Consider the following 23,559-nt stretch of genomic DNA (forward strand, 5'->3'; position numbering starts at 1 on the left):
TCTCGGCCTCCCAAAGTGCTGGGATTACAAGCTTGAGTTTTTCTTCATATTTTTAAGAAGAGGTCTTGTTCTGTTGCCCAGGCTGGTGTGTGGTGGCATGATCAAGGCTCACTGCAGCCTTGACTTCTCAGGCTCAAGGGATCCTCTTGCCTCAGCCTCCCAAGTAGCTGGGACTACAAGAGTGTGCCACCCTATCTGGCTAATTCTTTTTTTTTTTTTTTGGTAGAGGCAGGGTCTCGCTATGTTGCCCAGGCAGGTTTCAAACTCCTGGGCTGAAGCACCCACCTTGGCCTCACAAAGTGCTGGGATTACAGCCATGAGCCACTGCACCTGGCTGCATTAAATCCTAATGCCCAATGTGATGGTATTTGGTGAAAGATAATGAGGTCACAAGGGTGGATCCCTCACGAATGGATTAGTGCCCTTGTAAGAAGAGACACGAGAGCTTGCTTCTTCACTTTCTGCTCGCCACCTCGTGACGATATAAGAAGGTGGCAGTCAGCAACCTGAAAGAGGACCCTTGCCAGACCCTGATCATGCTGGCACCCTGATCCCAGACTGCCAGCCTCCAGAACCATGAGAAATACAGTGCTGTTGTCTGTAAGTCCCTGGTCTTTGGTATTCTCTTAGAGCAGCCTGAACGGACCAAGACAGACCTCCATGAGGGAGGAGAGGCAGGGCTTGCAGCCAGGGCCCAGCCTGGGGCTCCTTGGGCCCGAGAGGGCTGCCAGCCAGGAAGCGTGCTGGGGGCTCCACACGGCTGCTGGGCAGGGGACAAAGAGGCCCTGGCACCGGAGGGCCGAGGATGCTGCCTCTTTCTGCTGCTATCCTCCTTCTGTGCTCTAACTGCACCCTCCCCCAGCCCAGGAGGAAGGCAGGGGAGGGGCGTGAGGCCTGGGTGTGTGCCTCAGGAGGGTGCAGGACAGGGGGCCAGGCCCCAACTCCCAGTCGTCTCTCAGGCCTGCCCCCTTTGACCTCTGAGCACACCCCAAGGGCGCTGGGCCTGCTCCTGGGGAAGAGAGGCCTTTGATGCCTCTGCTCTGGAAGGCACTTCAGGCCAGAATGGTGGCCCTGCAAACTCTGACTTCCCAATCCCACACAGAAGGGACTCTAGCCCTAAGCCCTCCATCCTGAGGGAGTCCCCTATCCCCTACAAGAAACACAGTAAAAGGCCCAGGGAGGAGAAAGGAAGACACAGCCTGTCAGCGTCCCGGGAAGCCCCCAACTCTTCCCTCCCAGTTCCTCAGTGCACCAGCTGGTGACAGATCTTTCACCCATCCCTGTGGCTTGTGTTGCCTAAGGTGAAAACATTTTCTTTCCTTTTCCTTTGAAACGGGGAAGACCGACCCCAGGACCAGAATCTGTAAGGGCCCCTAAAGTTATTTTTCTTAAAAGGGACACAAAATCTAAAAACTGTGGTGTACTGAGATGCTCCTGGCAGCCAGGCACTGAGCGGGAGGTTTCCGACATGTCATCTCACTGAGTCCGCACAAGAGCCCTGCAAGCGAGGGGTCAGTGTCCCCATTTCACAGATGGGAGCCAAGTCTCAGAGCAGCCAGGCAGGATTCTTCCTCCAAGGTCTGTGCTCCTCCCCAGGCACCTCGGGACTCCTGAGGCTCCAGAACCCAGTCTCAGTTTTAAAATTAATGATGTTGAACTAAACATATTTTGTTCTTTTATTCCAAAAATGTGTGTTGGTACATTAAACACATCTTTTTAAATCAAATATTGGGCTCACACCTATAATCCCAGCACTTTGGGAGGCTTAAGCCGGCGGATCACTTGAGGTCAGGAGTTCGAGACCAGCCTGGCCAACATGGCAAAACCCCATTTCTACTAAAAATACAAAGATTAGCTGGGTGTGGTGGCACACACCTGTAATCTCAGCTACTCGAGAGGCTGAGGCAGGAGAATCACTTGAACTTGGGAGACGGAGGTTGCAGTGAGCCGACATAGCACCACTGCACTCTAGCCTGGGTGACAGAGCTAGACTGTCTCAAATAATTAATAAATAAATAAATAAATAAATAAATAAATAAATAAAATATTGACAAATGATAATTATATGTATTTATGGGGTGAGTGCAAAGTGATGTGATGATGTCACATATCCACCGTGTGGAATGGTTGATTGGGCTAATCAGCAAATCCATGACCTCACATACTGCTCATTTATCTCTCCTGTCGTCTAACTGGAACATGGTACTCTTTGCTAAGCCTGTCTTTATATTCTCATGCTTTCACATCCAAGGCCCCGGAGAGCTGGTGCCTCCCAAGACAAGCCAATCCCCAGAGACAGTAAACAACCTGCCTTAGGGCGTGCCTTTCACACACAGACGGACCAACCCCGAGTCCACTGCTGACAACGATCCCTTGCCCTCACCAGCCCAGGGACAGGCACCGGGGTCCCAGGCAACTTGGGACAGCCCCTACATACCGAGCCAGCGCAAAGACATTCTTCAAACCAGCCAAGCAGCTGCCTTGCTACCCTTCCTTCCCGCACAAACCACAACAATGGCCCTGCTCCCTCGGCCTCCTGACTGCCCTGGTGCCTCCTCCTGGGGCCCCTGCATGTTGTGTCCCCTCCTCGTGGGAACTGTGAGTGACAATCTTAGCAGCAGTTCTCTCCCGATCTGTTGGCCTCACCATCATAAAACCCACATTTTAAAACACACCATTTTAAGCTCACAGAAGTATGAATTCATTCACACCTCACAACCACCCTGTCAGGAAATGAGGACACAGAAAAGTCACCTGGCCAAGGCCACACAGGCCACCTGGCTCCACACTTTAGGAGCTGAACCAATCAAGATGATGCCGTCTGTAGGCCCCACAGAATCTTAAATGGGTGAAGGCACAATCCAACGCCCTGGCACTGAGAGGGAGGTGGGAGGACCTGTAGGAGCTGCTGCTGCGGTCCCGGACAGGTACAGGATCCCCGAGAGGGCTCACTCTCAGCGGCTGCTCACCAGCTCACACGAGGAGAGCCACAGGGCCTGTGGAAACAGGTTGGCCACCAGGAATACATCCCAAGGCTTCAGCCAGGCTGTCCCACCTCCCAGGAGAAGCACAGCAGGACAGCCCCCAGCCACTGCTGTTTCCCCAAATCCTGGCTCCTCTGGCCACTTCAATCCTAGCCTAGATCAACCAAGGCAACTGTAAGAGGGAGGCCAGAAAGAGTGGGAGAAATGGGGACAGGGACAAGAGATGGAACAAATGAGAGGGAGAGAAGAAAAGGTGAGGAGGTGGAGCAGAGAGGACAGGCCCTATCCTGCTAGGCCAGGGGACTCAGGACAGCAGAGAGCTGCTCCAGCGTGTGCAGCTGTGGGATGGGCCCAGAAAATGAAAGGGAATTTGGATTCTCCATAAGCTGTGATGCCCGGTGTCTGGCGTGGCTGGTGGGCCCACCACCCTGCCCAGAGGTAGGCTACGCTGGCGTGTGCATGCCGGGGGGAGGGTGCCTGCAGACCCCCATCCTGGCCCGCCCTCCGCCTCCCTGCCTCCCAGGTGGCTGCCCCTTCCACCCAGGGAGAAGGAGAAGGTCTTTCCCACAGTTTGTGAAAGCACCCCTTCCATAGTTGTTCTGGAAATTCTTCTTTATCTCTCAGGAAATCAAAACCAAGGGAAGCTGGGGTCTGGATTGGCTGCACATGAGCCAAGGAGCATGTTCAGCAAGCATCCCCTTGGCCAACACCAGTACTTCAGACACAAAGCTGACAGGCAACAAGACCAGTGGCTAGTCCAGCCCCAGTCTGAGGCTATGCAGCAAAGGCCTGGCTGTGGGGGCTGGAGATGCCCCCGGGGTAGGAAGGAAAAAGTCCCCTAATCTGGCAGAGGTAGGACTGCCACTGAGCAGGGTAACCCGTAGCACCAGACAGAGCAGAAGAGGTGAAGAGAAGGAGGGTTGGGCGCCCCAGACACACGAGGCAGATGTATGTGGTCCCAGGGGCTCCACTGCACGCCAGCCTCCTGTGCCTGCCTGGCTGACCCAGCCATTCAGGTGGGCCAGGCCTCTGCCCATCTGTGCACTGGGATGGCCAGGCCACGATCAACTCCTTCTCCACAGATGACCCTGCTGGACCTTGGCAAGCGCATTCTTCCACGGCAGCTCTTGTACACTAGATCATATGGTCCTGGGACCAGGCATCTCGTAGAATCACCTGGGAGCTTTTACCCGGAGAGGCCCTCTATCTCTAGCCCCAGAGATTCTGACTTAAACGTCTGGGGTGGGCTCCGCTGTTGGTTGTCTTTGTTCTGTTCTATTTTTAGCTTCCCTGGTGACGCACTATGCAGCCAGGGCTAAGAACCACCACACTAGTTTAAAGGTTGCCTCAAGAAAGCTTCTACCACCCCATTTAAATTTACAACCTCTCCCATCTGTCTATCTCCCTTCTCTACCATATTTTTCTCCACTGACTAGGCTGTGTATTACTGTTGTTTATTACTATGCTTCAGTCTGTCTCCTCTCACTCGAATGTAAACTCTTTGAGGGAGAGATTTTTTATCTACTTGATTCATGGCTACATCCCAGCCCCTAGGAAACATGCAGCTGAATGACTGCCTGGATGTGGCGCGCCATGCCTACCTTGGCCTCTGCTCTACACCCAGCACAACACCAGACATGCAAGGTGCCCCGGTAGTTCCCTCAGGCTGCTGTAACAAAGCACCACCAAGTGGCTAAAAACAACAGATTTTTATTGTCTTGTGGTTCTGGAAGCTGGAGGTCTGAGATCAAGGAGTCGGTAGAGCCCTGCTCCCAATGAAACTCAATAGAAATTTCCCGGTGTATTCCTAGCTTTTGGAGGCAGATGTTACTCCTTGGCATTCCTGGGCTTGCAGCTACATCACTCCAGTCTCTGCCTCCGTCCTCACCAGGCCTTCTCCCTGTGTCTGTGCTTTCACAGGGCAGTCTCTTTTTCTCACAAGTTCGCCGTTCCTATTGGATTAGGGGCCCATCCTACTCCAGTATGAGCTCATCTTTACTTGATTTCATCTGCAAAGATCCTGCTTCCAAATAAAGCTACATTCACAGGTAACAGGGGTTCAATGTATCCTTTAGGGGATAAAATTCAACCCACAACAGTGCCTAATACTTATTTGTTGAAAGAGAAGAAACTTTACTGGTTCCAAAGCAAGTAAGAGGCACAATTAGTAACTCAAAATTGTGAGCTCTTCCTTCTGCCCCACAAAGCCTCCTGGAGACTCAAGCACGTCACCTGAGACAGGAGCCTGTGAGGTCCACAGCCTGTCCCCCAGCAGACGCCATACGCACGGAACCAGTGGCTGAATGGGTACCAGGGACATGGGGACATGGGTGGTCTCTGGTTGTGTGCCAGGAGACAAGAGAAACAACACTGGTATGTGAGGAGCCCCAGGTGCCTTTGAAAACCTGTACCTCCCTGCAGCCTCCTGGGAATCCACTCTTCCTGGTCAGCTACTAAGGAACCAGGGAGGGGCAGGTCACTGCCTGCCAGGGAAGAGCCACTCAAAGCAAGGCTTCTATGCCAGGTGGGCGGAAGCCCAGGCAAGGTTGCTGCTGAGGCCCTGACTCTGAAGCCCCCAAAGTCTCCCCACACATTTATATAAACCCTGCCACCCCCACATCCCCCCACCTCCTGTCAGAGACAAAGTCACATTTCTCTGCAGCTTTGGGGGAGGATTCTGCTTAATGACTGTCATTTTTGCAGGCTCTTCGGTTTTACAAGGTTTACCCTACAGCAGATTGTCTGTTCTGCTGGCCAGGATTTCCTGATCTTCCCCAGAGTAACTCTGAAGGCCATGTCCCAACTCAGTGCTGGCCCAGACGTGCAGGAAGGTGCTAATTCATCTATTAGCTCCCATATGAGAGCTCCTCTTGCGAACAGGATCAGGCCCTCATGGCGGGTGCACAGAACTGAGGTAGGGCCACCCTGGCTGTGCACACTTCCCTAATTGCCTGCCATCCATCATTCACAGTCTCCTGCATTCTATTCCAGGGGCAAGAGTGGGAGACACAGTCCCAATTACCACAATAGGCCCTTCAGCCCTCCAGAGCAGCTTCGGCTCAGCTTTCCAAACCACGTGCACTTTTGGTGAAGTGCATTTCCTCACGGTTGCTCCCACTTGCTGCTAACAGGCCCATGACTTTATGAAGCTGTCAGAGCCTGGCCCTTCTCCTGTGCACATCCTGCAGCACCTCTGGACACCCAGGTGCTGAGTTCTCCTGGCGGTCTAGGGGAGCCTGCGGTGGTGATCACCAGCTCCTCTGATCTCCTGCAGCCCTTGGCATCGTTAGAGCTCCAGGACCACATCAAGAACTGTGCTGAGTGGTAGAGGGTGGGAAGGGAGTATGGCAAGGTCTCAGCCCAACTCCCAGGAAGCTGGGAGCTGAAGGTGCTGGGGAAGTACCCGGACGGGCCCAGTGTGGGCTGGGGAGGCTGAAGTGGCCACAACTCTGGATGGGCCAGTGGTCTCTTTCTGACCAAGAGTGCTGTCCCCTGCAGTGTGCCCTCTCCATTTGTCCCCTATCATCCAACCCGAAGAATCCTTTGGGCTCATGCCCCTAGGAAGGTACAGGAGAAGCAAGGAGTCGCTCACGTCCTTTAGGGGAGTTAGCACAACCAGGTGTGGTCTTATTAACACTGGGCTGAGATCAGACACCAGATGGCTGTTTTCCAGGGAGTGGCACAAAAAAGATGAGAGAGGGGCATGTGAACTGGCAGCAGCCACAGGTCCATCCAGGGCCATAGGCTGGGAAAGGGAAAGCGGGAAAGGCCTATGGGAGCCTGCTGGACATAGAATGCCTGCACGAATTCCACCAACAGGGAGAGCCTGCCCTGGGACAACTGCACTCTCTCCACTCTTGCAGGGACAACAGGACACCTTTCTTCAGCAAGTGGAAACCAAGACAAGGGGCCCAGGGACTGGTTTGACTGTCAGGACTGGGTCCAGGGGTCCTAGGTCGAGGCATGTCCTGGATTTGACTAGCAGCCTTCTGCAGACCCCCTCCCACCCACCCAAACCCCTCTCTTGTTTCTGCCTACCCAAATCCTACCCCTACTGTACATACGATGGAACACCCCACAGCACCTACAGCCATTCTGTTTAGAAAGTCTGGAAAGATTTAGGGAAATGCTTCCTGAAGGAAAATCACACAAAAGGAAGAAGAAACTGCACCAAGACCTAGCAATAGTTAGTGACCCCGGGGGGTGAGTCTGTGAGTGCTTTTTCTTCTCCATACTGCTCTTATTTTCCAATTTTTCTATAAAAAACATACATTCTTCACATAATAAAAATGTTTATTTTTTGCCACGCATGGTGGCTCATGCCTGTAACCCCAGGACTTTGGGAGGCTGAGTCCTGGGAGGAGGAATACTTGAGCCCAGGAGTCGGAGGCCAGTTTAAGCAACATAGTGAGACCCGGTCTCTGCAAAAAAAAATTTTTAAATCAGCCAGGTGTGGCGGCGGGTGCCTGGAGTCCCAGTTACTGCGGGGCTGAGGTGGGAGCACTGTTGGACCCCAGGAGGTCTAGGCTGCAGCGAGCCATGATCACACCACTGCACTCCAGCCTTGGGTGACAGAGTCAGACTCTGTCTCAAAAAAAAAGTAAAAGAAAAAAGAAAACGTTTATTTTTTAAAAGGTAAAAAATCACATTCTTCTTTTAGGGCCTGATTCTGACCCTTCCGTCTTCATGATGTCTTCCTTGACTTACCCCAGCCCAGAATGATACTTCCTATGTCTAAATTTTTATTAGAATCATAATCCTAAGTAACAGCTGATTCCAGCTGTTTCAAAGACATAGCAGGGCAAATTCAACTGGTCATTGCCTCTTTGCTCCGTCTTCCCTCCCTTCTTATCTCCCACAGGACCCCTCATTTTGAGTCTAGAGAGCTAAAATAGTAAGTCCTTGCTGGCTACTGACTCCAGTCCCCACCAACCCCCATTCTGCATTTAAGGCAAACTGAGGTCTTTTGTTGGGACACAATCCCAGGTAAGGATGTGGAGGAATTTGAACCCTTGTGCACTGCTGGGAGGAAGGTCAAATGGTGCAGGCCCTCTGGAAAACAGGATGGCAGTTCCTCCAAAAGCTAAAGATAGAATCACCATATGATCCAGCAATGCCATTCTAGATATATACCCACCAAAACTGAAAGCACAGGCCAGGCGCGGTGACTCACTTCTGTAATCCCAGCACTTTGGGAGGCTGAGGCGGGCGGATCATCTGAGGTCAGGAGTTCAAGACCAGCCTGACCAAAATGGTGAAACCCCGTCTCTACCAAAAATACAAAAATTAGCCGGGCATGGTGGTGTGCACCTGTAATCCCAGCTACTAGGGAGGCTGAAGCAGGAGAATTGCTTGAACCCAGGAGGCAGAGGTTGCAGTGAGCCAAGATCATGCCACTGCACTCCAGACTGGGTGACAGAGTAAGACTCCATCTCAAAAAAAAAAGAAAGCACAGATATGAAAAAAGTATTTGTACACCCATGTTCCTAGAAGCACTCTTCACAACAGCCAAAAGGTAGAAGCAACCCAGTGTCCATCAGTGGACACTCTGTATGGATCAATAAAATGTGGTATATTCAGACAATGGAGTATTATTCAGCCCTTAAAAAGGAAGAAAATCCTGACATGTGCTATAACTTGCATAAACCTTGAAGACATCATGCTAAGTGAAATAAGCCAGTCACAAAAAGCACAAATACTATATGTGTCCACTCACATGAGCTACCTAGAGTAGTCAAAATCATAGAGACAGAAAATAGAATGATAGTTTCCAGGAGCTTGCGGGAGGGAGGATGGGGAGTTAGAGCTTAATGGGTATACAGTTTCAGCTTGAGAAAATAAGAAAAGTTCCAGAGATGGATGCTGGTGATGATGGTTGCACAATGTGTATGTACCTAATGCCACTGAACTGTACATTTAAAAATGGCTAAGATGGTGAGTTTTATGCTATGTATTTTTATCACAACTAAAATAATCCATTAATTTTTTTTTTAAAAGACTCAACCCTAGTGACTCCACCAACAGGGCCCCCTGGACTGTCGAGCTGCTGTTCCCGTAGCACTTAACTCCCTCACTGAGAGGGCTGGATATTCCCTAAGGAGCAGAGACGGTGTCTTTTTCATAGTGGCAGGCTGTATGTAGCAGCAGCTCAGTAAATGTTTGTGGAATGGATAAAATAATAACACAAAGACCACTTATATCTATAACTGGTATGGGAGTAGAGTTCAGAATACTTAAAAAAAAATAGAGACAGAGTCTTGCTGTGCTGCCCAGGCTGGAGTATAGCAGCAAGATCGTGGCTCACTATAACCTCAGGCCCCTGGGCTCCAGCAATCCTGTTGCCTCAGCTTCCCAGTATTCTGGGCCTGGGAAGACAAGCATGAACCATCGTGCCCAGCCCAGAATACTTTCCTTCATGTCAGGTTTGAGACAGGAATGCAGGGTGTTCACGGCCCCTCCTCATGTGGTCTGTTGGCTGAGGGTGTGAGTGGAAGGTAAACATTTTCCACCCTCTGCCTACAGGGTGCACAATCCACCCACGGGTATCTGAGTATCTTGGACATTGTCGCGTGGTCATTATAATTCAGAACCACGCTGCAGCAGAGCCAGACACCAGAGCAACCTGGGGAACGCAGCCAAGTCCTTGAAAGAGACAGGAGAGGAGATAGTAACCTTAAAAGCGGGAGGTGTTGGGGAAAGACTGAGGAGAAAGGGGATCTCTCCCCAAGACCCTGCCGCAGCCCTGATGTGTGGGGAGGCGGGCTGGCTACCTCATTGCCACACCAGGCTTGGCAGCCCCTCTGCCGGGACCCCAGCTGCAGATCCACAGGACTCGGGTGCCTGACCCCACCCATGCTCCATCCTGAACCCTGGAGCCCTGCGGGGAATGTTTCTTAGGCAGAGGACCAGCACCCCCTAGAGGAGACAGCCTTCTCTCCCTTCACCCAAAGAAGAGTCTGGAATGATCTCTCACCCACCCACCACCTACGACCTTTAAAACCTCAGGGCTCCAGCTCAGGCACAGACCAGTCAGGTGCAGCGTCATCCACACGAAGAAGGAGCTCTTGTGAAAGCAGAGAATCCTTCAGAGCCCTCTCGGGCCTGGCTGGGGCGTTCTCCGGCCCCTGAAACCTTTGGGGTGTTGAGTTACCTGACCTTGACTCTCACCTGGTTGTCTGCTCTGCCTCAAGGGCAATCAGTCTGCAGCCTCCTGGGCTGTGCGGGGCTGGGGGCCTTCCATGCCCTACCTCACCTTGGCTCCCAGCAGCCCTGCAAGGAGTCCTGGACTAGAGAGCTGGGCGCCCTCTTACGGATGCTGCTCTTCTGTGCCTTTTATCACAATTATAACAGAACAATAGAGCAGTACGTTGTCTAACATTAATACCCCGTGAAGTCCGTGTCTCCTAGTCACTAAACCCTAGCGCCTACAAGAATGTGATAAACTCAATTGACTAATTATTCATTGTTTAGTGTCTTCTCTAACAGAAGACGTGCTTCATGATGCCAGCGATGATGTGTACTTTAATCTGTGTCGCACTGCCCGCCTCTAGCTGAGTGTCCTGCAGTGTGGCTGGTGGTCCCCAGCGATGAGGCAGAGGTCAAACACTAGCTGAATGGATGAGCGAATGGCCATCCCATGTTACAGGTGAGGACTAGCCCCATCCCATGTTACAGGTGAAGAAACTGAGGCTCTGATTAGGTGCCTTGCCCAAGTTCCCACAGTCACCAGGCGGCAGAGCTGGGTGTGGACCCGTCTGCTCAACACAGGTGCTCATCTTGTTCCCTTCTGCTGACTCCTGGGCAAGGGTGAGCTGGTGATGCCAAGGTCTGTCTGCATCTTCCTTTGCTGTGACCCACGTGGTATGGCGCCTTCTTTGGCTGAGAAGGCCGAGACTGATTGATTTCTCCCCTCCCCAGGCAGAGCTCCAGGAGCTGTCCCTCCCTCCAGAATAGCCTCTGCTGGCACGTCCCAGAGGCCCTTGTCCCTCCCAGGTGTGGGGAGGGCACAGCCCCCCCCCCCCAGCTCAGGTGCTGTCGGCTGCAGTGAGCGCAGGTATCTGGGGTCGGGGGGGGACAGGCAGGAGGGCTTGCAAGCCACGGGTGGATATTCCAGCATGGGCCCCGGCTCCAGCTGACCTGCCCCATCAGAAACGCTGAAACATTCCTATTTGTCACCACACATCAAACAGGGGAGACATCTAAGTATCTCCAGGGGTCTCCAGGGGTCCCCTGGCCTCTGGCCTGCCTCTGCCCATGGCCAGTGGTGGCTCAGCACCAAAACAGCCTACAGGCTCCTTGGCCAGTCCCTGGCTGCCCCCCGGGAGGTGTGTGCTGCACAACCATTCTCCTCAGGGGAGAATGAGGCCATGGACAGTGGTGGCCTCTGCCTGTCACCCCTCCCTACCCAAGACAAACTCTTCTCCCCAAATCCCCATCAGTCTCTTCCTCTTCCTTAGATCCAGACCCAGCCTGTCATGCTGTGCAGTTGATTTATTTTTCTTGTGGCCTTGCTCTCAGTGGGGCTAGAGAACAGCATGTCATCACCCTCTCTAAATATTACAACTCTGCAGAGAATTGATGAATGTGACTCATCACCCTCCATTCTCCAACTAGAGAATCCCCAGGCCTTTCTTTGTTGATATGAGTGTGATCATAATCATAAAAATAACAGTAACAATAATAATGGCAGCTCACAATTACTGAACACTTGTTATGTGCCCGATATTGTGCTAAGCACTTTCCCCACATTATTCCATTTACTCTTTGCAACTCTATTACGTAGGTACTCTTCCTATCCTATTACACAGATGAGGAAACTGAGGTTCAGAGTGGCTCAATGTCTGTAACTTGTCCTGGTCACATGGCCAGGAAACAGCAGAGTAGAGGCAACGTGCAGAACTGCTTAACCCCAGAGCCTAGGCCTAACCACTGTGCCCCACTGGCTCTCCATGAGCCCAGCCTCAAAGGGTGTTTTTAAACTATGATGTCAACCCCCCCATCTCATAGTTAACCATCAACCCAAGCCAAAAGTTCAACCCCAAAACAGAGACCAGAGCGAGCATTGTGTTTCTACCAAGGGCTACAACCAGTGCTACTGATGGAACAGGGAAAGAGGCCCCAGAGGGACATTTGCATATGATTGCTTGCAGTTGGCCTCTGATGTGTACCAGCCACCTCTGTCCCTGGCGATGTCAGAGTCAGAATCATCTCTGACCCCATGAAAATTATAGCATCTTGGTTTTTCTCTCCTTTCATCTCTTTCCTGATTGCCGTCATTGATCCTGGCACATCCCAGACAGAAATACCCCCACTGTGGCAGGGGTCTGACGTACAGGCCACTCTGTGATTAGGGCAGTGTTCTTTTATCAACCCAAAGCCACTGCCTCCGTGGGAGAGAGACAGAGGGAGGTGTCACCCCAAGGGCAGTCACCGTAGAAGAGGCCTGAGTCAGCCCCTCTGACCAAACACCCTTGCTGGAGGGCTGGGGCCCAAGAGCCAGCACCGTGGAACGAGGAATAGGAAGATGCCTGCTGAGTGGGAGAAGAGATGGTGAGAGAGGGCAAGGAACTGGGCCGAGGCGCAGGGGTGGCGGGTGAGCCGGCTGTGTTGGCTGAGGCAGGCTGGGAACCTGTGCTGGAGGGCCAGACTACTTCTGAGCAGTGAATTTTCTGGATTTCCTTTGTGTTCCACTGAATGAGTGAAACCTGCACAAAGCTTGCGGAGCTGAGAGCAATCAAGGAAAGCACCTTTGTCCACGCTGTGCCAGGGATAATGCCTGGGCCAGTGAGGTGGTGAGGACAGGACCAAGAAAGAAAATTCCAGAAGGGGGAGCTCAGTGGCTTGGCTCGTACATGTTGGGACCACTTGGTGGGCTACCCCTTCCCACTTTAAACTTGAGCCTCTGGGATCTGTTCTAATAGGGAAGTCTGTTTCCTCACCTGTCCTAAGGGGGAGACCCCTGGATTTCAGGAACTGCCATCAGACAGGAAAGGCCCCTGGTGGCTCCTCAGTCACACACACACACACACACACACACACACACACACACCCACAGAGGAAACCAAATCTCTCTCCTGCCTCTCCTCTGAGTCAACCAAATCTCTCTCCTGCCTCTCCTCTGAGTCTCCTGTTAGTCTGAGGGCTCCCCAAACCTCCTTCCCACAGATTCCTCGGACACACTCCTTTCTCCTGGGCACGTAAAAACATCTGTCCGGTAGTCAGGCTGGGTAAAAGCTAGTATCAGAAAGTGTTCTGGGGGTGTTTCTCCCACTTAACCAACGACAGGATCTTGGAAAAGTTACTTCATCTCTGTGCCTCAGTTTTTCCTCCTGTAAAATAGAGATAATCACAGTACAGCCCTCTTCTTTGCTGTGGTGATTTAAGTGAGTAGATGAAAGCACTTAGGGCAGTGGCTGGTTCAGGCAAGCTCTGCGTAGGTGTGAGCTCTCACTGCTAGCGATCATTCCACCATGGGAGGGCCAAGGTGGGTGGGAGAAGCAGCAGGGAAACAGCACATCTGCACTGCCTGAAGGGCTCAAGGCCAGGAGTCCAGCCACGCACTCCACTTCCTTGTGCTCCACTTCCCTGAGCTCGGCTCAGCTGCAACACCCTCAGGTCCCTCCGGGATGTGGAGATTCAGCGAGGGGCAGCCTTCTTCCTGGGAGACCAAGGTGACTGCTGCCTACACTGTCGCTACCTGACAGAGGAGCGTGAGAGGTTGGGAGAACCCCAGAACTGGGGCCGATGTGTTTTGCAGATACATGTCTCTCCCAAAGGCTTAGAGTCTCAGTTTTGACAGACGGATGGAAGACACGCAGGCAGAATCCACAGTCTTGGATCCCAGGGCAGACTTGGGAACTGGGCAGTTCTCATTCTGCCTGAAAAAAACCGTGCTTCCCTCACCCCTGCTGCTGTCAGCCTCACCTTCTCTCTCTCTCTCTCTCTCTCTCTGTGTGTGTGTGTGTGTGTGTGTGTTAATTTGCACTATTTCATTTAATCACTTTTTTGAAAACTCAGGCCAAGCCTTCAAAGAGTCCTCTTTACAGCAAACTTAGAGGACTCGTGAGTCCTAGGGAAACTTGCCTGGGGAGAAGGAACTCTCCGGAAGGCAAACACAGCAGCTCCTTTTCTGGGCATATGGGAGGATTATCGGGCTCTCCAGGAAGCCATGCTGGATGAAGGCCACTGTATCGCTTCGTGTCCCCATGGAACTCATAAGCAGATTTTGCACTCTATTAATCTACATCTGTTTGCACGTCCCTGCTGTCAGCAGCTTCTGTCTAGGGAGGCGGCAAACACGCAGTGAAAGGAACGTGGGCTCTGGAGCGGCCACTTGGGTGCAGCCTGTCTGTACCACTGCTGGCTGGGGGACCTTGAGCTCTTGAGTCTTTTAATTTAGAATACGTTCCCCACCCTTTTTTCTTTTTCCATGACTGATTTTTTAAAGAGTACACAATGTAGACTGTCCCACGTTCTGGATTTGTCCAGTTGTTTCTTGGTGATTTTTTTTTCTTTAAATTTATTCCAGAAAATTTCAAGTAGAGTAGACATGAAGTAAATAGCATACATGACCTATCTATCAACTGGATGTGCTGATAAAGGTAGCTGGCTTGCAGTGCTGTCAGGAGGACTGGTGATAAGGTGGGCAGAGCCTGGCCCAGTGCCTGGCACGCACTGGCTTAGGAGGCATGGAAGCTGCCAGATGGTGGTGAAGATGAGATGATGGTGGTGACATTCGGGTCCCAGTCTATGCTTTCCGTCTCTCTTGGTAGGCTAGGAGCTCCTCCCCAAAGCGGGTGGTGGCGCTTCCTCCTTTCTCCTCCTCCTGTTTCTATTCTCTCCCTGCAGCCTCGCTGTCCCCCTCTCCCCACCCCCCAAAAAAGTTACAGGGGACACCATGATAATTCACATTTAACATACCTGGAGGGGTGGGGCTGGCGTGCTCTAGACAACACACTCTCCGAAGTCAACAAACCACCCTGTCAGGCTGTGCCCACTTGAAAGGAGGGAAGTGGGATGTCTCCATGGGGGCCCAGCTCTCCCTCCCTTCCCTCCTCCTCCCCCAGCCTCACCCCTACCTCACGTTGTCATGTTTCTGGATGTAAATCTTATGGAACATCATATCCTCCTGCTTGGCGTTGATGTCTGCTTTCATCTCCATGGCAACATGACGGGGAAGGACAGACAGCAGGAGCCGCTCCTGCAGAGGGAAGCACATTCTTTCATCACGGCGCCTTCCACCTGCCTGGCAAGTGCTTTCTCCTCCACACCTGTGCCCCTGCCTGAGGGCCCTGGAAAACCTTTCAGGCTCTCCCGGGACTCCTGGGCTAACACTGTGTGTGTGTGTGTGTGTGTGTGTCTGTGTGTGTGTGTGTGCATGTGTGTGTATGTGCGTGCAGGCTACCTGTCCCCCATCTTCCCTCCGCAGGACACCACGTGATCCTTCCGCCTCACTCTCCACGTTTCTCTGGTAAAAGTGCCCCGGTGAACCTGTGAGTACTGAGCACCTCAGGTTAGAATCCTGGATGTCACCTGAGACTCTGCATGACCTTGGGCAAATGACTGACCTTCTTTGAGCCTCAGGTTGCTCATCTGTAAAATGGGGATGGAGTTGTTGAGAGCATTACATGAGATCCACTCCATCAGTTTTCAGATATTTATTGAGCACCTACCATGTGCCAGGCACTATTCTGGGGACCAAGAGAGTTAACACCAAGAGTGAGACAGGCAAGGTTCCTCCTTCAGAAAGCATCTGGTGTAATGGGGGTCTCGGGCGCTACTATGGGGGCACTGAGCAGGGACAGCTGATCTCCACTGGGGTAGTCAGAGAGGGCTTCCTGGAGACTGGAAGGATGGGGAAGGAAGGAGGTGCTCCAGTTCCACTTGGGGGACAGTGGCCCAGGAGAGAGGGAAAGCAAGCTGACTTCAAGAAATCACGTCACAACCAGCTGCAGGGGAGGTGGGAGAGAAGCAAGTGGAGGGGCAGGCCACATCGCGGAGGCTCACATCAGCCTGTTATGGAGTCTGGACTGTGCCCTCTTTCTGAGCTCCTGTCCTGGGCCTGCCCTGCTCCAAGAGCTGCCTCCCTGCCAGACTCCCTGTCAGGCTGGTGCACATCATTTGCTCATTGCCAGCCTTTCATTTTGGCTGCCTCCAGCCCTCCTCATTCTCCTGCCCGTCACTCCACACCAGATGCTAGAGTCACCCTCCTCCCATGTGGCCCTGAGACTCTTCTGCTTCTATGTCATCTCTGCTTCCTCTCCCTCCACCTGGCCCCAAATACGGCATATCCCACCTCTGTCCTCGCTCCATCCATGCCTGCATTCTGGGAGTAAATCCATGGCCAAGGCTCCCACTGTAGAGGTGGCTCTGTCAGCCACTTCCCACATCCCTACCTCCTGTCCATGGCTCGCCAGCCTCCAGCTGCCCACCTGGATGTCTTGCCACCACCACCCTGACATCACACCCAAACCACACTCGCTTTCCGCACTGTCATTCCCCAATCACTTTTCTTTCCATTTCCCTGCCTTGACCTGGGACAGCCCCATTCCGCTGCACCAGTGTCAAGGCCCTGCCCACATAAGTGGCTTTTGCTTTTCAGATCTTTCCCTCTGACACTCATTCCTTTCCCGAGCGGTAGGCCCTGTCCAGCACCGATGAAGTCCTGCTCATCTGGAAACAGCTCTCGCACTTGTCCTTTCCGTTCTGTGCCTTCCTTCACTGCCCATATGCAGTTCTCACCTGGCTCTTGGATTCTGGTTGCGACACCCTGGACAGACAGCCTCCCTCTGCCCTCCCTGGTGCCTGCACAGCCCCGATCTCTCTGAAACACTACCTGTGCTCAACACCTTCAAAGGTTTTCTAGTTTCACCAGCCACATCACATACGGGGTTTTCCAGACCCACTAAACTCACTCTTCCTTATTTTCCACTGCAAATCAATGCCCATGTCCCCTTATCCCCTTGCTATGCCTCATGCTTGCCTGGCCCACTCCTGCCACCCCCAGACTGGCTGCTGCTCCTCTCCTTGCTGAAGCACCCTCTCCACCCCAACCTTAGCCTGTCACCACCCAGGCCACCTTCAGGGCCAGACTGGATGACCGGGGCAGCCTCTAGATCACTTTCCTTATCTCCAAGCTTGCTGCCTCTGGTCCATCCTCCCCTCTGCAAGCAAGCAACTGCTTTTCCTAAAACACACCAGACCATGTCGCCTTCTAAGCCTCCTGACCCTGCTGAGATCAGCCCATGCCCGCAGCCTGGCCTGGAGGTTTCCACGATCTGACTCCTCCCTGCTCTATGAAATCCACACTCTGCTCCAGATACAGCAGAACCCAGAGGCCCCCAGGCTTCCTGGGGTCTTTCTTGCTGCTGCACACAAGCTCCACAGCTGGCATCACCCTCCTACTCCGCTGCTCCCCACCCTCCTTTAGGGTCTCCCTTTTCCCAGGAGGAGGTCCGACTCTGGCTGCCGGCATCCCCTCCCCACCTGCTGAAACCACACATCAGTAGCCTGTTAACTGTGTGTGAGGAGAGGCCACCTTGGGGACCGGAGCTGCGTCTTGCCCAGTGCCACGGCCCAGAGCCTTCTGCTTGAGAAGCTGACACATTCGTGAAGGGCGGTGTTCCCTGTGGGTCGGTCTGGCCCCCCAGGCAGCAGGAAACACGAGCACCAAAGGCCAACTCTTAGTAAATAGTCACTGGTGACAGAAATAGGAATTAAAAGACAGCGTGGGATGACTGGGAGAGACCGTGCTACAAACCGTTTGGCTTCATGATAGGCCTCCTACATTTACAACCACCTCCGGGGCTGAGGGCCAGGAGGGGTAGTCAGGAGGCCGCTGGGGAATAATTCTGAGCCCAATCATCACAGGGCACCTAGAAGCTTCCCCAGGGAGCCCCGGCAGCTCTCTCTGCATGCCTTGCTGGCTGTGGCTGGCTGAGAAGCACCTGTCCGCAGAAAGCGTCCCCTCCTCAGCACATTGGCTCCGAATATGGAATGGCAAAAATATTTTCTCCCCTAAATCCCTGTGGATTTGGTGGAACGTCCAGACTGGCCCAGGCCAGAGCAAGGAAACTGTGGCAAGCTGTAAAATGGTAATTCCCCTGGAGAAGTGAGAGGGGCAGCCCCAAAAATGGAAGAAGAAGGAGGTATCCTGATCTCAGGTGAGAGACGCTGAGGCCTGGAATGGGGATGAGATAAGAGGCTTTTCAGGAATGCTGAGGCCTTGGGGTGAGCATGGTGCAGTGCGCCAGAGGTGACGTACTTGTGTTAATAATAAAGGGCAGTGGGAGGACCCCAGGGACACTGCCAGCAAGGGCTTCCTTCAAGATGCTGGACCAGAAGCTCAGACAGGGCCAAAGAGTGAATGGGGAGAGCCAGGCCGAGGACTAGTCAGCGTAAGTGGGGACCTGACAAGACATGGCGACCACCAAGGCAGCATTGGAAGAGAAGTGGGGACAGGTGGGGACTTGGGGGCCTGGAGAGGTACTACAGAGCTTTGCCCCCTCGTTTGGCTGTCTGGATGTCACCAGCCTGTCATTGTGACTCACTTAGGATGCAACCAGATGGCATCAAGGACGTCCCCCGCAGTAGTAAAACATTCTGCACTCAGGGTGGCCACAACATGTGCTCCACGCTGGCCTGGAGCCATGAGTGACCACTGCCATCTTGGCCCTCTCTCCATGTCCCCCACACTCAAAGGCAGACCTTCCATGTTCGTATCAGCCATGGGGGCTGACGCCGCATGTGGCACTCAGGTGGGCTCCACTGATGCTTGCTGAGGGTCTGGGGAGATGGTAATCTAAGAGGGGAGGGAAGGCCTCCGGTTTGGAGCAACCTTATCTCATAGGAGCCAGTGGGAGCCCCACTGCTCTGCAGACCCGCCCACTCTCTCCCCTAAGCCACACAGCCCCCCAGGCCTCCTGTGTGGGAGCCATCGCTCAGAGTCACCAGACCCCTACCTGATTCACACACAGGAGAGGAGACAGTGGGGATCCAGACCTGGAATCCAAACAGGACTCCAACCCCAAAGAGGGAAGGGCTGGACCCCTGATGTGGGCCCTTAGCCCTGCTCCCACCCCACCCAAGAGGGGTGCACACAGGGCAGTTCCCTCTTTGCACCAGGAATCTGTAACCCTGGGAATGGCCTGCCTTCCCTGGCCCAGACAGGTCTAGGGAGAGATGGGACTTTCTTCCTTCTCTGAACCACCAAAACCCAGAACTCAGAGAGGAATAGCCAGGTGTGGGGTGTCTCAGGGGATGAAGCGCCTGTCTATTCTTTTCCCTCATCCCTCCCCTGTGGAGCACTCAATCCCAGTTAGGAATGCTGGCTTCTCTCCTTACTGCAACTCAAGGGGGGTGCAGTGTGGGGAGGGAGGGGGAGCCGTGTGGGGAGGGAGGGAGGGACCCTCTTGCTGCTGGGCTTGTTTGCAAACCACAGGGACACCACATGGCTATGGGCACCTGGCCTTAGGCATGGGCAGGGTAGAGCTCCCTTCCCACAGGGCCTGGAATGCTGGACTGTCTCCAGGGGAAACATTCCCCATGGGTTGGGCCCCTCCCAGGGAGTGGGGCTGGCAGCTGTAATGAGCACCACCTGCCCCAGGCCAGGCGCTCAGGGGAGGCACATCTCGAGTCTCCACTCCTTCCCACTGTGCAAGGGCAGGGGGCTCACTCACCTGCTGCTGGTTCTCCCGCTGTGAGTGGAGCCGCGCCTGGATGCACTCTCGGGTCTCCTGGAAAGCCTGCCTCTGGGAGACCTCAGCTGGGTAGTGGGTGCAGACACCCACGATGTTGGTGCAGGAGAAAATGAGAACATTGGAGACAAGCTGCAGAGGGAGAGAGGAGCACACCGAGCTCAGATCCTGACCCTCCTGGCCCCAAAGTGTGGAGCCCTCAGCCCCTGTCTCAGCAAACTCACACCTGGCGCTAGCAAACAAATGCTGAGGGCACCCCACACGCAGCCAACCACTGGGAGCAGCCGGGCATAATCGATCGGGCTCTCTGATGTCCTCAAAGCCAGAAGTTTGGCTGGCCTGTCATGGGGTATGTCTTTTAAGGACACTGAATCACCTAGTAATCATACTAAACATGCCTATCGTACCAGAAATTAAAAGGTTACATGTACTGTGACAGAGCTGTGTATGTGCTGGAGGCAGGAGGGTCACCGCAAGGAAGGTGCCACAAGGGTGCTGGGATTTCACTTTTGAAAGTGTGATAGAGTCCAGCACAGGACAAGGGGCTACCCTCCCCCAGGGATCAGCTCCAATGAATCAAGGCCTCTCAAATCCCCTCAGGTCCCCAGCACTGTGCCAAATGCTCTAGGGAATGAAAGGACAAGGCTGGCCAGTCAGGGTCTGTGGCCACAGTGGGTCTCCACTCCTTCCTCCCTAGGCTTCTGGTCTTTCTGTTACCAGCCCTCTGACAACCACTGCACCAGCTGGCCAGTGCCTGCCATTCCCCTACTTCCCAACAACTGAGATGTGTGTGTGGAAAAATGCCACTGACCCTCCAGGTCAGCAGAGTTGAAGCTGGAATTCCGTTGAAGGAAATACTTACTGAAAAGCTAAGGGAAAACGAAACACAATACAACACGACGCGGAAAGCAAGGTTACACGGTACATTCAGATCCCAGTGAGCGATGCGTAGGCAAAATTTCTCTTGGCAGATAGAGCTCCTGGGTATCTGAGTACACGGGTCCTGTTGTCCTTGACTTGGGGCCACATGGGACAGAGCCACACAATGACGCTCCGGCTCCCAGGCTGTGGGGGCTTTGAGCTGCACCTTAGTTACTCCCTCCAAAAACTTCCTTCTTAGTCCCAGCTCCAGAAGGGGAGCCCGGGTCAGTCGCTGCACCTTCTGTTGTGGCTCCCTCAGCCCTCAGGAGGCCTGTGTTGGTCCCAAGTCCTGGGGTATGGAAGGCACTTGGCCATTTGCATCCCAAAGGGCCTTGCTGTGGGATGTCGGCTGCCTGGCAGTGGCCCCGGCAGATGACTCCTACGCTCTTCTCTAGGGGCCTCTTGGCTCTCGACTCAGGTCTGCTTTCTACCTGAAGGCTTTGCCCACCACAGCTTTGAGGTGGTCCTGCCCTTGCTCCTTGCTGAATGTGGTACCACCTTTCCCTGGAGACATCGCATGGTGTATATGCCCCAGTCCATGAAAAGACTTTCTCTTTCCCATTTCAGACTCTTACTCCCTACCGGCTGAAGAATGCCCTGAGCTCCCCATGTGTCTCCTGGATGTGCCTTCCAGGAAGGGGCAAGTTCAGATTTCCAGCTCCACGGCCTCAGCCGACTATTGTTGCTGACTTATAACTCCCATATTCTTCCACCCCAACCCCATCTACCCTAGAATCCCATCACTGTCATTTTATGTAAACACATGGCATAAGAAAAGCCAACCTATTTATCACAAGGAAAGAAGACCCCTGCTCTTCAGAAACTTACAATCCACTTGAAGAGTGTTATAGATGGAATGCTTGTGTCCCCCAAAAGGACTGTTGAACCAAAGAGTGGTTGGATGAGCCCGCGGCTTCTGGAAGATTCATCAGAGGCAAGAGTGCAGGAATGGGAGACGGGTCCAGACGCTGCCACAGAAGCCCAAAGCATGAGGGAACAAAGACCTGTGTGTGGCTGGGAGCCAGTCAGGGCAGAGCTGACACAGAAGGAAGAGCCCCTAAGACCAGGGAGAAGAAAGTCCAGGAGGAAACAGACCGTGGCCTGAAGCAGTAACCAATGCTGTGATTATGAAGTGAGATCCCAAAAACAGGCCTCTGGGAAGCCACTGGGAACCACTGGGAGAGGATAAGGAGGAAGAGATGAGGAAGCGAAGGCGGAGGGGTAGGCCACAGGGAATTCTGAAGGATGATCTAGCTAGGGGAGATCTGTGTGAAAAGAGAGGAAGGTGCCAGGTGATAAAAACAGAAGTGAGACAGGAGAAACTGGGAAGGAGAAGATAAGGAGCTAGCCTCAGACAGGCTAGTGCATCATGAAAATATTATACAACATGACCAAATGGGCTTAACCCCAGGAATGAAGCCTGGTTCAACTTCAAAAAGCAATCAACATAATTTTGCATATTAACAGACTAAAATTTAAAAACCATATGATCATTTCAATAGTTTCTAAAACATCATTTGGCAAAATGCAACATACATTAATAATTTTTAAACTTACCAACTTAGGAATAGAAGTCCCTTAATCCGATCAACAGCATATACAGAAACCTACAGCTAAATTATGTCATACTTAATGGTGAAAGACTGAATGCTTTCCCCTAAGACCAGCAACAAAGCCAGGTTGTTTCCTCCTGTCACTCCTATTCAACATTACACTGGAGGTCCTAGCCTACGCAATCAGACAAGAGAAAGAAACATAAGACACACAGATTAGAAAGGAAGAAATAAAACTGTCTCTATTTGCAGATGACATGATGGTCTACATAGAAGAACCTCAAAAAATTTAAAAAACTACCAGAATTAACATGCAAGTTTAGAAAAGTCATAGGATATAAGATCAATACACAAAAAGCAGCCTACTTTTATATATGAGTAAATACCAATTGGAAGTAAAATTTTTAAAGGTATGGTTGGCTCTCTATATCCACAGGTTTTGTATCTGCAGGTTCAACCAACCTTGGATCAAAACTAATAGAGAAAATATAAGCAGATGGCTGGACAGAGAAAGAATGGCCTTCCCTCTTTCTGAGGCCAGAAAGAGAGGCCACAGTCTATTTTGAGACACGACCCCCAAAGTAATTATAAAGTGTCTGCTGCAGCATCTCTGTACTAATCCTCCGGGTCTCTCCTGCTGCAATCTGACTCCTCCTATAGCCAGAAGGCCAATGGCAACCGACAGTGCAAATCCAGGTAAAAAGATGCACGGTAACCCAATATCCATCCAAATGGCTTTGCTAAGCTTAGTGTGCCTTGGTGTTCATCTCTCTTTTACTAAACACAAAACCAGGCAGGCAGAAAGAGGGTGCTGTGGTTTGAGGGTGGGGTCTTGAGCAAGGCTATTGGAAAGGTCGGATTTCAGCAAGTTGGACCTGAAAGTGAAAAAGAGATTAATAGCTGCCTCACTCACACACACTCACACCATCTGCCAAAAAAGCAGGAATCTGGGCACCAGGTCTTAAAGGGTGCTAAGGTCCCTGTGCAGATGCTCTGGTTATGAATAGTGAGGAGGTATCGGTAAAATCTGATGGAATTCTGCTTACACACAAAGGGAGTCTGAAGTTTGAAAATGATCTCACACCTTGGGGACAAGAAAGGTATGTCCAAATGCTGCCGGGCTCTCTTCTCCACTCAAACAGTGACCAAATAATGAGCCACCTCTTACACCCCCATAAAGACAGGCACAGTAAAAGTAAGTATAAACCCTGTCCTTGTGTAAAGGACCTAATTAGTAAATAGTAACAGATATCAGTCACTGCTGAGGCTTCACAATAGCAGGTAAACAGGGCCTAATTAAGGGTTTATTGGTTTTCCCTGCGCTGGCCTCATGGGACACATCTAACCACATGGAACACAAGTGGTGTGTGTGTGTGTGTGTGTGTGTGTGTGTGTGTGTGTGTGTGT

General features: G+C 52.5%; 1 protein-coding gene and 1 long non-coding RNA gene across 2 annotated transcripts in view; one reads left to right on the forward strand and one right to left on the reverse strand.

Moving 5' to 3' along the window:
• The window catches only part of ADCY5 (adenylate cyclase 5), a 137,162-nt gene that overhangs the window by 55,618 nt on the left and 57,985 nt on the right, over positions 1–23,559 (reverse strand). Inside the window, exons 2-3 of the mRNA XM_023214821.2 lie at positions 19,661–19,810; positions 15,062–15,183 (exon numbers count right to left, since the gene is read on the reverse strand). Of these exons, the coding sequence (XP_023070589.1) occupies positions 15,062–15,183; positions 19,661–19,810 (272 nt within the window). The remainder of the gene's footprint in view (positions 1–15,061; positions 15,184–19,660; positions 19,811–23,559) is intronic.
• LOC111544353 lies at positions 12,388–15,625 on the forward strand. The gene is made up of 2 exons (XR_002732127.3): positions 12,388–12,533; positions 15,412–15,625. It is a non-coding gene; the product is annotated as an uncharacterized LOC111544353 (long non-coding RNA).

The sequence above is a fragment of the Piliocolobus tephrosceles genome, chromosome 2 (assembly GCF_002776525.5).
Source record: "Piliocolobus tephrosceles isolate RC106 chromosome 2, ASM277652v3, whole genome shotgun sequence".
Classification (NCBI taxonomy): Eukaryota; Metazoa; Chordata; class Mammalia; order Primates; family Cercopithecidae; genus Piliocolobus; species Piliocolobus tephrosceles.